A 15,754-nucleotide genomic window follows, 5' to 3' on the forward strand; every position below is an offset into this window, starting at 1 on the left:
TTATAATTCATATGATGGCGGTGAAGTAAAACATCTTGAGGAAACCATCCACCAACCTGCATTGGAGCAGCATGGTGGAATATGGTCGTAACTACTCCTCAAAGGGAGATGATGCCTTAGCCCAGCAGTGGGAAATTTACAGGCTGTTAATTTAAATGTAAAAAATGACGATTCATAAGTGCTTGTAAAATAAAATCAAATTGAATCAATTTTGTTCAAGTAAACTTCACAACGAAGCGTTTTTGATCGTCAATATTATAAAACTACCACCGTTTCGGAAAGCAGCCTCCAGCGAGAAGAAACGGCAAGAATCTCGCATAGTTGCTCTTTTCAAATAAACAGATTTACAATACTGTTTTTTTACAATAAGTATATATTTTGATTTTGTTCCCAAGGATGCTTTTTATCAGTGATGATGTGTAGAATTATTGAAGTAGGCTTTAATTGAAATAATTTTATCTGTTATTCAGCTGAGACGGCCCAGTGGTTGTTGACCAGTTAAATTGTCACAAATATGCTTGCGGCGTCTTGACTTAAAAAGTATACTTATTTTAATTGGATTGTTTGTTTACATTTTTATCGTGGTAATGTCGTCGGTGGTAGCTGTAGCGACTTCGCATCCGCGGACATATCTGGAATGTTATAATTTTTCATCGTAAATTATTACTTGTTTTTTTTTTCATAATTATGAACCGCAACTGAAACTACGAGAAATCCCAATCCGCAACCGAATTCGATAATTATTTTTTTTACAAATTTGTTTTTGCATAGTGTTTTACTTAAAGAGTAGCTAATTGCATTTTAAGATCATCAAACATAACACTAACATCCCGTCGCAAATATCCAATAAATTATTTATAAGATATTATTACAATGAATCTTGTTCATCTCTCAATATACATACGCATTATGTAGTCTAGAAGTATCAGGCACAGATCCTATTCATTATGTATGACCTTATGGCGTAATGTCAAATTATATAGTAGGTCTATATATATATCATAGACATTAAGATGTTCCCATAAATAATTATTACTTATTAATTAGTTTGACATAGTCCTCACTATGACAAAGTCTTACCATTGGTTCATCGTCAACCATACATCTCAACTTCCCTTGTATGGCTCTCTTCATCTCAGTCAGGTATCTGACGTCCGCGTCCCGCGGCACGCCGGACGAGCTCTTCAAGTAATCATATGTGTAATTTACGAGTTCATTTTGACTGAAATCAATATAATTAACTGGAATTAATCATCGGTGTAAAGATAACGTTACAGCCTGTAAATGCTGGTCGGTGGAAACTCATGTGGCTGACTTTCATCGCACATATTCAGGTTTTCTCGTGATCTTCACCGCAGAACATAGATTTTGCAAATTAGTGGTAGTTATCCGTGATTGAGAGATTTTTGGGCAATCAGTATGAAATTTACTGTACTCTATGCCCAGACGGGTTTACACAAGGCTCTACCAGCCTTGTGTAAACCCGTCTGAGCAGGTACAACTCACTCATCAGATATTCTACCACAAAATGTGTACTTATAACTTGGTATTGTTATGTTACGGTGTGAAGGTTGGGTGAACCAGTGTAACTACAGGCACAAGGGATATAACATCTTAGCTCCCAATTTTGATGGTTGGCGATGTAAGGCTTAAAATAGCTTACGAATTCACCATCAGCTTACCTAGATATGTATATATAATACATATCTAGGTAAGCTATCTAGGTAAGGTATTTAAAAAAAAATACGTGAGGAAATCTGTAGACAAACGCTGATGTACACTATTCGCTCAGTCTGAATATCCCCAGCATGAAACCTTACATCATAAAAATATTCATTAAGTCCTTTGGTTATTAAATAACTAACCTTAAATCTTTGTCTAGTACAGGACGCCTTTTTCTTTCGTTAGTTTCGTTGGAACACTTGTAATTATTCGCAGCTTGCGTTTGACTTATTGTTTTTCTTAACAGACTTCGAAGACATTTTGGATAATGTTTCTTTGCAGCTAAAATATTATAGCAATTAACCTATTGACAAGAAAAAATGTCCCAAATGAGATAGGGAGGAATATAACCTTCTCCAAAACGAGCTGCATGGTCTTGCATAAGCTGTAGTAGTCTTTTAGTGAAACGTTTCAGAAAATCCTCTATAAATTTGATCCTTTTTTCATGTAAGGATTTATATATTTACTTGTTCTGACAAGTGACAAGAGACAACTCATGCAATAATAAGTTATTACATAAGCTTAACAAAGACAATTTAAAGAATAATCTGGTCATCCTCACTAGATTAAAAGTACCTATTTCAAAGATGCCCAGCTATAGTCCCCCAACAAAAGCTTTTGTACCATATTATATAAATATAAGTAATATTTTTTTTTTTGCTATTTAAATTGTAATAGCTTAATGATTATTTTTATAATTAATTTCGTGCGGTGGTGATGCAAAAAATCATAAAGAAACCTGCATCTATCACTTGTGTATCCACGATCATATTGGAGCCGTGCGGTGGGATAAACTTCAAGCTCCCACCTCGTGACGAGATATCTTTGCCCAGCAATGAGCAAAGATCTCGCGCAGACACGAGTAAACAAAAATGTTATTGTTTTAAATTATTTTTATATTCATAGTAACCCAATTATTATCCGTTATTACTTATGTTTATTGAGACGCGCTACTGTGTAATTTCCAAAAAAATATACGAATATTTACATTTCCTAGATCTCGTATAATCAATTATCCTTTGGATGAATTCCGCAGACGAGCCGTCGGTTGGGTACTTCCTGAGGGACTGCGTGAAGAGGTCCGGACCCTTGAACATGGAACCTTGAAGAACATGGATAAGGAGCCTCCGATAATAAAAACAATATTATGATTATCTGTTGAATTTAAATATAAACAATTAGGAAAATAATTAAAAAAAAAACGTCATAAAATGTAGAGATCCGCTAAAAAATCACCATACGTTTGCTGCTAAGCAACCATCATAACCATAGGCTTTTGTGGAGTAATCTAGAATTGTATTAAAAGTACTGTATTTCTCGATAAAATCTAATACAGGCATGAATCTCAGTAGTTACTAACAGAAAACTTATTTAAATTGTCAATCGAATACAATTAAAACATTGCGTTAAACGATACTGAAATTAACGCGTCAGGTTCAGACAAAGAAACTCTTCGTCCTTATACACAAGTATAGATAAACAACACATTTATACACTCACTAATATGTTGAGGAAACGCAGCAAAGGGTGATCGGTAATCTGCGAACTAAGAAATAATCGTTATTAGAATACCCATTAGACAAATCCCTCGTTAAAACAGACGTATGAAAAGAACATTATTCTACAGATCTTAGTTGTAGGGCTCTGTTGAAGGTACCCTACTCAGATCGGCAGCAATTATTGTTGTGTTTCAGTTAGTAAGACTAGCGAATGATTGCACAAGGAATATGATATCTCAGTTCATAAGTTAGTATTTATTGGTAATGTAATGTGTTAGTATCTCTTACTGTGTTAACGTCTGTGGGCAGTGGTGACAAATGCCTACCTCTCAGTGGAGTAGCCATCGTAGGGTCAGGTGCAGTCATAGCTGAGGGGGCTCTCTTACCTAAGCTCTTTCAAGAGTGGGTCAGCCAACTCAGCCCTTGAAGATAGAAAACCTCGACCCTGCTCGCTAGATTATTTTTTCCTATTTATAATTTTGAAGGGAAATATAAGTCAAAGAGGACCACCACGGAAAGAGGGGATAAGGGGCCCGATTCATTTTCTATGTACCGTGGAACTTGCCCATTTAGCTACGCAACTGCTACCTTTTTTAATTAAAAAAAAAAACTGAGCTCACGACTTGATCTGCAATTGGCAGAAAATAATTCAACTATTACCTTGTATCCTGATACTTTCAATCCTTGACTCAGATGCTATAGCTACTCATCTTGGGCGGTAAAATAAATTAAGTATTTGTAGCATACATTTTAAGCAAGGTTCTCCCTTATTAACGATTAACTTTTATTAAGATAAATATATAAATATAAAGTTTTACCCCAAAACTGCTCGCGTATCTGACGTCATATATCGGCACGTGGACATTTCCAAAATTTCTCTCCGTGTTCGTTTCTGCACTCGAATGGGAAACTCTTGTCGATTTCCAATCTGCAACAATACCCCCCTCTTTTTGACGAGACGGTTTGAAGTCTACCCTACCATACTGCCCCAATGTGGTTAATTTTTGTTTATAATTCATCGAGTGTTCGGCCGTGAAGAAAAACATCGTTAGGAAACCTAAGTTTGCCAGATTAAAATCTATCATTGTGACCCGAAAGAGTATAAGTTCAAGACCAATTGCTTAATAAACTTTCTGAGTCACGGGGACTTACAATTATAAAACTTTATAAAAATCGGAACCAAGTTTAGCTTCGCTTGTTCACACAATAAAGGTCACTGATTCTATCAAAACCTGTGTTATTGTGAACATAGATATGTGATTCTACACGAACACAGTCAAATATGATTCTTACTTGATTCTATACATTTTGTGGGTGTTCTGTGATCGGTCAGAAGGGTGACAGTCAGGGCCGAGCCGCGTACCACTGCTACCACGCTTTCACCGTCTCCCTCCATGTCACCAGCGATTCTATAAAATTACCTGCCAGATTTTACGATTTTTAATTAGTTATTAATCATTATTACACCCGGAATAAACCGAGATTGTGCATCTTGGGTTCAAAACTAGACTAGCAGCGCAGAATTTGTGTTTATAATTAATCTTGGTTGCTTGTTGCCTACCAAGCGGGAGACATAACATACATATTTAATTGTATTTAACTAACATGATTGTATTTTTAGATGTTGAAAAAGAGTAACTACTGAGTTTCTTGCCGGTTCTTCTCGGTAGAATCTATATTCCGAACCGGTGGTAGCTTTACTTTAAATAGTTTGCTAAATGACGATTCAATAGTGCTTGTAAAAGCCTACTCGAATAAAGTTGATTTGATCTGGTGCTTGGCGATGAAGTAAAAACATCATGAGAAAACCTGCATGTGTCTAATTGCAATGAAATTTCCGCATTGAAGGCTGAAATAAGCTCCAAATCCCTCTCCTCAGAAGGCGAGGGGCCTTAGCCCAACAATGGAACCTTTACAGGCTGTTACTGTTTTAATTATTACGGCATTTATTATATTGTTCACAGGAGACAAACTGACAAATGTCATTATTATCTTATCATCATATATCTCAGTAAAAGACTAAATATCAACGGGAGAAACTGTAACGTGCGGTTTATAAGTTACAATATACTTAAATCTACACCGAAACGCGCTGCCTCTTCTGACTTAAGAGTTTCGTACCCAAATAAAACGGGACCCTATTACTGCTTATCTAAGACTGCCCGTCCGTCTGTCTGTCCGTCTGTCACCGGGCTGTATCTTATGATCCGTGATAGTTAGGAATTTGAATAATTTACAGGTTGCCGCTATAACAGCAAATACTAAAAACGGAATAAAATAAATATTTAAGAGGACTCTCATTCAACAGAAGTGATTTTTTTCTGGAGATCGCCAATATTGATAACGGCATCAGGTAGACCATTGAAATATTTATAAAAAATTTAGTTATATATTCCATTTGAAAAATTAATAATTAAAATAAAATAAAAGATATATTTAAGAGGTTGTATAGGAGATACAACAGACGTGATTTTTGTGCCATTTTGTAGATACATTTTATAGTTACGGAACCACGTGGCCGGTTTTTTTATATTGGTTAAGTAGTTTTTTCAGTAAGGCATTACACAAGAAATCACAATTTACACAAGTATCCTCATTAATACTATGATACATTAAAAGACAAATCGATACTCACTTTCATTTTAAGTAATCGAAGTACGGTAAAACATAAGTCGGGTCGGTAGCAGAGCGAAGAATTCTCTTCAAGATCTATTGTCCTGAGGATAATACGTGTTAGCTATAAAAACAACAAACTCTTTGGGGATATTATGATAACGTATATTTTATTTAAAGATAAACTATGACCAAACCTGCCCTGATGGTAAGTGGTCACCACCGCACATAAACAATGACGATGTGAGAAATAATAGCCATTCCTTAAATCACACCAATGTTCCACCAACCTTGGGAGCTAAGATGTTTTGTCCTTTGTGCCTGTTACACTGGTTCACTCGCCATTTAAACCGGAACATAAACAAACCGGTAAAATATATAATGGGAACTACCCAGATGAGCTTTTAAAAACCTACCAAGGTAAATGGAAACGGCTCGAGTCCCCTCAGACGCTCCCAAATCTGAACTGATTGAGATTTTGTAGAATACTGGTGCTTATCATCAACAAACAATCGACTCCTGAATATACAATTATTATTGTTAAAATATTAATAATAAACTGTAACTTACATTGTTAATTACAAATACGATATAATTTATAATATCTTAACGTTCAGTATTTAATTTTACCGGCGAGTCATTTTAAACGTCACGAAACAGATATCATAGTCTTCTTTTCTGTCAAAACAAAATATTACAATAAGTTCAATGATACTTTTTAATTTAATCAGCGCGATTATCTATACATATAATAAAATTGGAGTGTCTGTTTGTAATATTAAAATAACCGCTTCTTACTAAATGCATATGTATACACGGTACATATACCAAAATAACATTTTTTAAAATTTTTGTGTGTCTGTCTACCTATTTGTTCCGGCTAATCTCTGGAACAGGTGGACAGATTTTGACGGGACATTCACTGGCAGATAGCGGATGTAATAAGAAGTGACTTAGGCTACTTTTATTTTAGAATTATATATAGCATAAAAATAAAATCACTCTACAATATCAAATAACTTAACTTCAAATAACGCGCACGAAGTCGCGGGCACAGCTAGTGATATTATAAATGTTTATTATCATAGTACTACTACACCTACCCAGATGGGCTTTGTGCAAGCCCGTCTGGGTAGGTACCACCCACTCATCGAATACTATACCGCCAAGCAACAATACTTCGTATTGTTGCGTTACGGTTTGAATTAGACATAAGTCAGTGTAACTACAGGTACAAGGGACATGTCAGTTCAAAAAGTCGGTGTCGCATTGGTTATCAATAAATGGTTAAATTTCATACCGCGCCAATGTCTAGTGGTCACCAGTTACTATCAAATGTGCCCAATTTTCAGGGCCGGATCTACCGTATGGCTTTTTGGGCTTCAGCCCAGGGCCCCGTAGATTCAAGGGGCCCCCAGCTAAGTCAAGTCAAAGTCAATAATAGACGATAATTCGAAAGAACCCATCGTTTTATTAAATTGAACAGATCGTATGGTTTGTAGCCCTGCGAGTCCTGCAATTAATCAAACCCATTTAATTCAAGTCTCCGTTCAGGTGTGTCTTCAGTTGGGCCCTGAGTAGTATAAGCCCAGGGCCCCGTAAACTCACGGTCCGGCCCTGCCAATTTTCCCAGATACCTATAAATGCCATAAACATAACCACCGACAATGAATGTCCGGTGAAAAAGAAAGCCAACGATAAACTCATGTGGTAATCTCGCCAGCAAATGTCGGGATTTTACCGCAAGCACGCTGTGGTTAGAAAGCTTATAATTACACAGTTGATTGTGGAAAATTAACTCAATGCCAACTCTGTTAACTGTGAGTCTGGTTTATATGTATTTATATTCGGTGTTACGCCTGTTATTGAGATAGATTGCTACACATTCCATGCCAATGGCAATTTTTAAGGTTACAATATTATATAATTTTAAAAATATATGTATTGGTCGTGCTTGAACTTAGAGTAGCTATGATGTATCAGTTCGATATATTTGGTGGTGCGATACGGAACAGCCAGTTGGAAGGTGTCGCCCTCCTGCCACGAGTGTGCGTCTGTGGACACGGCCATCAGCACCGGTGATATCCTAACTTCGTTAGAGATAAACTCGTAAATGCACCTTAACAGCGTAAAGGAAATAAAAAGTAGGAATCGCGATATTAAATATTTACCGATTATTTTATTAAATTACAATTTATTATTTAAGTAATTAGATCAATAATGAGTCAAAGTCAAAGTCAAAGTCAAAAATCTTTATTCAATATAGAAGTGTTTACACTTGCTTATTGATTGTCAAAAATCTACCACCGGTTCGGAATTTAGCACCTCGGACCTGAGAAGAACCGGCGAAAGAAACTCAGCGGGATATATTTTTTTTATTTTTTTAACCATTTTCCATGTACAATGATAATTATATTATAGTTATTTGAAACAGCCTGGAGGCGATCATTTCATTCCCAAGGTGTGCAGTCAACTAAAAAGTCATTAGTGTTGTAATATCCTTTAGCACACAAACGCTCTTAAAAAGAGTTACTAACCCTGTGTAATCGGGTACTTGGAGTAACAAGTTTATTCTTGTTCCTAGTGTTAATAGAATGTACGTCACAATTTCTGGGAAAATCATTTATGTTTTTGCGTACATACATAACATTATCAAAAACAAAGCAGAGTAATTAAGCAAAATTTCACATGAAATTAAACATACATACGTGTACATACAAACTGTCACACGTAAAAATAATCTACTAAAACCATAACCCACCTGGCTGGGCAGAGTGGAATAACAATAATTATTGTTCAGAACTTCTTTGTTAACGCTAATTACGTTTTCTACAGCCGTTAGACTCAAAAACCCAAACGCTTTATAATTAATTTAATTAAACTAAACTATTACAATAATTTGAGACAATACTGAACAATGTTAAGTTCAGATATTGAATGATTAATATTAATTTATAATTAATTTCGAAAACGATATTATGCTGATGAGGACTCGTTGATCTGTGTCGCACGTGGAACTTGCGGCTCGCAGCATCAGCGATTCCCCTACAGTCGTTTCATGTAACACGCTCCATCGTTGAGTATTGTTATTTTCGATTTTCTTCCATAAACTTCCATCTCATTCTAACAGCGCGCGGTTTATACGAATCTATACTGAAATACTACTTAGTCTTGTTAAATACACTTATCTTTCAAAACTATCAGTATGCCAAGTAAGTAAAAATAATTAAAGAAACGTCTTAGGGGAAAATCACAGTCTACAAGTTCAGTTAAGTTCGGTTCGCCGTCTTGAACTCTTTGCGCTCGTGGTAATGGCGTTCCATTGGATATTAAACTGAGGGATTAAAGAGATCTGTATTTATGCTCACACTTATATGCTATAATGTGGTCTGCGTAGTTAGTTTTAAAGTAAATCAACACGACAACAACTAACCTAACCTAGTTACGTTGTTTACTAGCTGTATATCAATATTTTATATTTTACGATCGCATTCTTCGGTGAGTGAGAGTCTGTTCCTACAGAATACGTCCACTAGTCATTTAAAATTCATGTTGCGTGTTACGCACAATAAGTACGCGTAAATTCTATTGTTTTACACGTAGGCTGTACTAATCTGGTCAATGTGTGCGTGCTTGGTGCTGCCAGAATTTAATATTTCCCATTAAAATTGTGATAATTCTATATGAGTTATTATGACATTGTAATATTAATAAATACCAATTAATTCATGCATAATAATGATAATTTATATCATCTCGAATCCATATTTTAAACATTTCGGTTGTATTTTTTTCGGGTGAAGACCGAAATGATATACTTCTTCTTCACACACACAGACAGATTAATTAACTAATATTATAAAGGCGAAGTATGTATGTATGCATGGATTTGTGATACTCTTTCACACAAAAACTACTGAACGAATTTTAATGAAACTTCACAATAATATAACTTATACATCAGAATAACATAAAATAATATATAAAGATACTGTTTTAATAATACCTGACAACCACCTCCTAAAACGCAAGCTAAACCGCAGGCGAAAACTAGTGTATAATAATTAGACATTATTACATTCAGAAAAATTTAACTCTCAAATTACGACATAAATATCTAACGTTCTAAACTAAACAGAAAATATGAAATCAAAGCAAGTTATTTTACTCACACCACAATACTAAGCTCACTTCACAACAATGCTAAGTACTGCTGTCTGGCGGTAGAATATTTGTACATATATTGTTATGTATTGTTAATTAATTATTAATTACCGCCTTCATGGTTTTCCGTTTGACCTAAAGGTTGACTGGCAGAGAATGCCTTCAGGCATTAAGTCCGCCTTTTCTCAAATCGATGGCGTAGCTAAGCACTCTAACTAGATTAAAGTCATGATAACGGTCACCATCGAGTAACTATTTAAGGATGATATCGTCCTGACCGAAGTCGGCCACAGCTGATCACAATGAAGACCAACCAACCAACGTGGGACGTGTTAAAGTGTACGTGTATGAATTCTCAATTCTCTCGCTCTTATCCGCTCTAATCCGATGGAACAGCAACGAACAGAAATATTTCAGATGCAGGACCAAAGGCGTCACTTGCATTCCATCGTACGGAAGGAGTATGCCTTCCAACTTTCCAAACTCCGGGTTGTTACTGAGATTTTTTCGATAGAAAACCCCAATAACATCCAATCGCCCCGACCTGAACCTTGAACCCGGAACCTTGGGATTTGCGAATATATATAGCCACTAGACCAATGAGCTGGATAAAGGATATAACAATGGCAGTAAGTATGGTTGTATAATCATCATCATCAGCTCATATTCGTCCACTGCTGGACATAGGCCTCTCCAGTTACACGCCACTGTGGTCTTTCTTCGGCTCCTCGCATACAGCTCCTGCCAGCCGTCTTGAACAAATCGTCACTCCACCTTGCCTGAGGACGTCCAAATATAATATATAACCACAATTATATTCTCAATAAATAGTTTAGGTACCTATTGTCAAAATCAACGAGACTGTTACTCAATATAAATCATATTGACTTTATCCGAGGAGAAATCGATAATTTTAAAACCGCATCGTTATTCGTGTGACATTTGTCTTGGTGCTACGATTACACAAGATGGCCTCCAAGTTCCACTTCGCTTGTTACAGCCGTTGCAAAAAATCATTACACGCATTTTTATTGATTATTGATTTGCTACGTTACAAATAGCACAGGTACTACTTGTAAATATCTCGCTGCTGGTGTAAGCCTCCTCCCCTTGTTCCACCACGGACAAATATGGATTAGTGAATGCACCTTATACTATATTCCAACCATAACAGACAAAAAGCCAAATAAACAACATTTGACAGCAAAAATGGCGTTTTAAACATCGACGAAACTGTTATCGGAATTTCGGAAATAAAATTATAGTGGATATAAGTAGTTAAATGTAATGCTTGTTGACTTCCAGGCAGGAGACATAACATCTTATATATAAAAATAATAATCCACCAAAACTGTGTAATGGCACCAGATTGGCAGTGAAAAAGTTATTGCCAAATTTGATCGAAGCTACGATCTTAACTGGTAAAGCTAAAGGTGAAGTTTGTTTAATACCGCGTATCCCTATGATTCAAACTGATATGCCATTCGAGTTCAAACGATTACAATATCCTGTTCGTTTATTATTTGCGATGCCCATCAATAAGGCCCGAGGGCAAACACTTCACGGTTGTGGTGTGAATTTGGAGGAATGTTTTTCACAAGGCCAACTTTATGTTACCTGTACCAGAGTCGGTGACCCCCCCCCCCCCCCCCCCCGAGTCATTTGTTTATTCACACTCAAAATGGAAAAACCAAAAATATTGTTTATCCAAATGTTTTGAATTATTTTTTTAAATAGCTAGCAATTAATTAAATATATTTTTTTAAGAAATTCATCGATGTTTTAACTCATTTTTGTATTATATCACTTTATGTAGCGAAACACATACCTGGCCGCTAGTACATATATAATTGTATTTAACTAACAATACTGTATTTTTATATGTTGAAAAAGAGTAACTACTGAGTTTCTTGCCGGTTCTTCTCGGTAGAATCTACATTCCGAACCGGTGGTAGCTTTACTTTAAATAGTTTGCTTGTAAATACTACTTGAATAAAGTATATTTTGGTTTGATTTGATTTGATTTGAATAGTGTTGTATCATAAATAAAGATACATTAATTATAAACTCTTAGTACTGCGCAATATAGCTGAGTTATTACCAAATCGTATGAAATACGTAAATCTAAGGTTTGTTTATCTTTTTTCCTACTTCCATTGGAATAGGATAACATAACAATACAAAAGAACTAACAAGACATCTTAAATATCTTGGTTTGCGTGAAAGATTCGCTTGACGTCAAACGTCATATTAATTTACTAGAGAACCGTCGCCCACTATTTTATTCGACGCCCTCTCAGCATTGACAGTCTATCTAAACATATAAATAATTAAAGGGCAGAATTTCATCTAAAATTTGAGGATTTTTCATGACGTTTTCCTTCCCCGCCTACAACGAGATGAATTATTATCCACTGGCGTTGTAAGAAATATTAACCATTCCTTACATCACCTATGCGCCACCAACCTTGGGAACTAAGATGTTATGTCCCTTGTGCCTGTAGTTACACTTGATCACTCACCCTTCAAACCGGAACACAACAATACCGAGTATTGCTGTTTGTCGGTAGAATATCTGATGATAAGCTTAATAATAATTCATTGTGTAGGGTTTTTTTCGTCGTTTACGTTACAATGCTTATTGTTAAGAACTCGGTACACGTAACACTTATAAAAAGAAATAAAAACAAAAACGTTTAAACCTATATGCTTATTCTGTAAGAACAAACTCGACACTCATCGCAGAATACGATTATGAAATGTCAAACTGTGTTGTGCACATTATTATTATAATAATAACATTTAAAGGATATGTCGAAGTATCGTTTCACGAACCCTGTTCAAGTTAGCTTGATCTTTTTGACAGACGGTCTCGTGATGGGAAACAGAAAATATAACATATACAACAGTCGTTGGAACGATGGAATGCGTAATTCAAATTAGAATTCAATTTTTTTTTAACTTATTTTTCTAATAAGAGCTACCAGCTACAGAGACCCCAACCACTAGCCAATACCTCAACTAAAATGACTCCGTAAAAACAACTTAACAAAGATCTTTAATAAGGATTTTTGTAATCGATATTTGTAGCAGTTACTTCCTGTTATTCGCGTCCCTACCGTCCGACCGAGGTAACATTGTACAAGCGTCTATTATTTTTCAGTGTTTCTATTTAAATTTTACTTTGAAGCAATAATATATAATAGAAAAAGTCTTAAAATTTTCGGGTAACGCTTGAATCTTTAGGAACTTCTGTATTGTAAGTATTTATTTAAATATTTCTACAATTTTTAAGATCATTAAATTATGAAGATAATATGTTCGTCATTGCAAAATTATGTCGATCAGAAAAATTTATATCTGTCAAAAAGATCAAGCTATCTTGTACAGGGTACCTATAGTAAGTTTTTACAGAATAGCACTCGAAAAATTAAAATTACGATCACGTTTATAATAATGTCACGAACGAAAGCCGTTGAATATATCAAGGCAGGCCTTTCTTAACCCATTCCGGGGTCTTAGGTAGATTGAGTAAAAATCAACCAAGTAATTTTTAAATATGATTTATGAAGTAGCAGTCAGTCAGTTGAAGGCCATATTCATCTATATTAAATAATATAATAAGGATAAGGATTAATGCTGTATTGCTTAAAATCACTTCTTAAATAAGCCATTTGTCGTAAAAAGTTATCCCTAAGAGATAAACATATACCATCACAGAATCTTTTGTAGAACTTTGTTGCTGTTTTTGTTTAGAGTAGAGTTTTGTTGTTTTTAAAGCGTACAATACTGTAGTACATTATTTTGATCTATCTCATAGGGTTCAGCCAGTGTTTGCAATATAAGCGCAAAAAATGTGTTCATTTACGACATCACCTTAGCAACCTCTAAAATGGTCAGTGTTTCTATACTATATTATGCATGTATTACACATATCTCTTGAATGAAAATCCGTTACGTAGTTTTAAAGATCTAAGCGTACACAGGGACAGACCGACAGCGGGAAGTGACTTTATTTTATACTATGTAGTGATTAATCTATATATACCTATACATATAATGAAATTGGAGTGTCTGTTTGTTATATTAAAATAACCGCTTTTTACTAAATACATATGTATGTATACACGGTACATGTACCAAAATAATTATTTTTACAATTTTTTGTGTGTCTGTCTGTATTTTTGTTCCGGCTATTCTCTGGAACAGCTGGACAGATTTTGACGGGACATTCACTGGCATATAGCTGATGTAATAAGGAGTAACTTAGGCTAAAATAATAAAGTTTTTGGTCAATTCAAACGCGCACGAAGTCGCGGACACAGCTAGTAATACATAATCGAGACTAAACTCTTAGATGAAAATATATAAATCTTAGATAATAACATCTCTCATCTCTAGTTCCCAAGATTGGTGGAAGAATAATATTTCTTACAGTACGAGTGTCCCATTTTTCATTCCGTCTACTTACAATAAATAAATAAATAAATAAATACGACTTAGTTGTAACTTTGGGCCCTAGACATTGTAATTACGAAAAATATTCTTAAACGTATCAGCGACTATTTTTAATGATGTCTTTGTGTTTTTAATTACTCTATTGTAAGTACATTGGCTCACTCACCATTTAAATCGTAATCCAAACAAAGTATTGGTTGGTAATCTTACAAGGCTGCACAAAAATGGGCATAGAGCCATTAGACTAATTAAAAAAAAAACTATAAACATCTACATTTTCTTGCTCCACGCAAATCAGCATAACTTTCCAATCACCACTGACCGAAGCACGTAATTTGTGAACTAATACAAACACAAACAGATAACCATTGACGTCTGACCTCGGTTTAAATCCAGCCGTTAACGATTACGTTTAAACGATATAAATTGTCGTAACCGTTTCGCAACGGTCGTGACAATTTATAAATTAAATAACTGATTTGTAACGAAGCGGTGACCCCATCTTTCACATGGAATTGGCAAGTATGATTTTTAATAAATTTAAATCTTACGTTAAACATTGATATAAATAATTCTTGGGTAATTGGATAAGTTTTCTTTTATAAAAGGCTATGATAAAAAGCACGGAGTTGGTATTCGTTGAAGTTGATGCAGGATAAATATTAACTTAAATGTATTTAAGATAACAATGTATACTCTATTCCAAGCATAACAAGAAAAAAGCCAAATAAACAACATTTGACAACAAAAATGGCGTTTTAAGCGTCGACGAAACTGTTATCGGAATTTCGGAAGTAAAATTAATTTGGATATAAGTAGTTAAGTGTAATAGTGTTGTATCATAAATAAAGATATATTCATTATCAACTCTTTGTAGTGCACAATACAGCTGATTTATTAGCAAATCGCATGAAATACGTAAATCTAAGGTTTGTTTATCTTTATTCCTACTTCCATTGGAATAGGCTACAATTAAATTCGTGGAATAGTTTTAGGAAACGCGTTAAATCAACGGACAGATAAGAAATATATTTCAAATTTTAGGCATTTTCAGAAACGAGCTTATCAAATCGGAATAATGACCTTAAAAAAAGTTTGTTATCTCAGATGTCCGTCATATATAAACCAATTTGGAAAATACTTTGTTTTTGGTACACTTCCCGTTTGGTCCTATTTAAATTGACTGAAAATAAAATTGAGGGCGGTTATGTTTTTGATTAACTCGTATTTTATATTTTCTTTGAATGTGTACCATTTTTTATCCAGCGTGATTAAATGTAGAAGGGTACGTATCATCT

The 15,754-nt window shown here is 34.9% G+C and overlaps 1 protein-coding gene across 1 annotated transcript; it reads right to left on the reverse strand.

Annotated features, from left to right (window-relative positions):
* Positions 1-907: 907 nt before the first annotated feature.
* LOC125074112 lies at positions 908-14,672 on the reverse strand. The gene is made up of 9 exons (XM_047685339.1): positions 14,623-14,672; positions 5,857-5,938; positions 4,515-4,642; positions 4,040-4,149; positions 3,223-3,268; positions 2,711-2,824; positions 1,866-2,004; positions 1,081-1,222; positions 908-916 (listed from the first exon to the last, which is right to left on the reverse strand). The coding sequence occupies exons 3-9, from the start codon at positions 4,615-4,617 to the stop codon at positions 908-910; spliced, it is 663 nt and encodes a 220-aa protein (XP_047541295.1). The 5' UTR covers positions 4,618-4,642; positions 5,857-5,938; positions 14,623-14,672.
* Positions 14,673-15,754: the final 1,082 nt, after the last annotated feature.

This window comes from Vanessa atalanta, chromosome 27 (assembly GCF_905147765.1).
Source record: "Vanessa atalanta chromosome 27, ilVanAtal1.2, whole genome shotgun sequence".
Taxonomy (NCBI): Eukaryota; Metazoa; Arthropoda; class Insecta; order Lepidoptera; family Nymphalidae; genus Vanessa; species Vanessa atalanta.

Coding starts and splice junctions, on each gene's coding strand:
- LOC125074112 (XM_047685339.1), bottom strand. CDS start 4,617: ATGGAGGGAGACGGTGAAAGCGTGGTAGCAGTGGTACGCGGCTCGGCC. Junction 3,269..4,039: donor GATACGCGAGCAGTTTTGGG/GTAAAACTTTAT, acceptor ATTATTTCTTAG/TTCGCAGATTACCGATCACC. Junction 1,223..1,865: donor GTACTAGACAAAGATTTAAG/GTTAGTTATTTA, acceptor TATTGATTTCAG/TCAAAATGAACTCGTAAATT.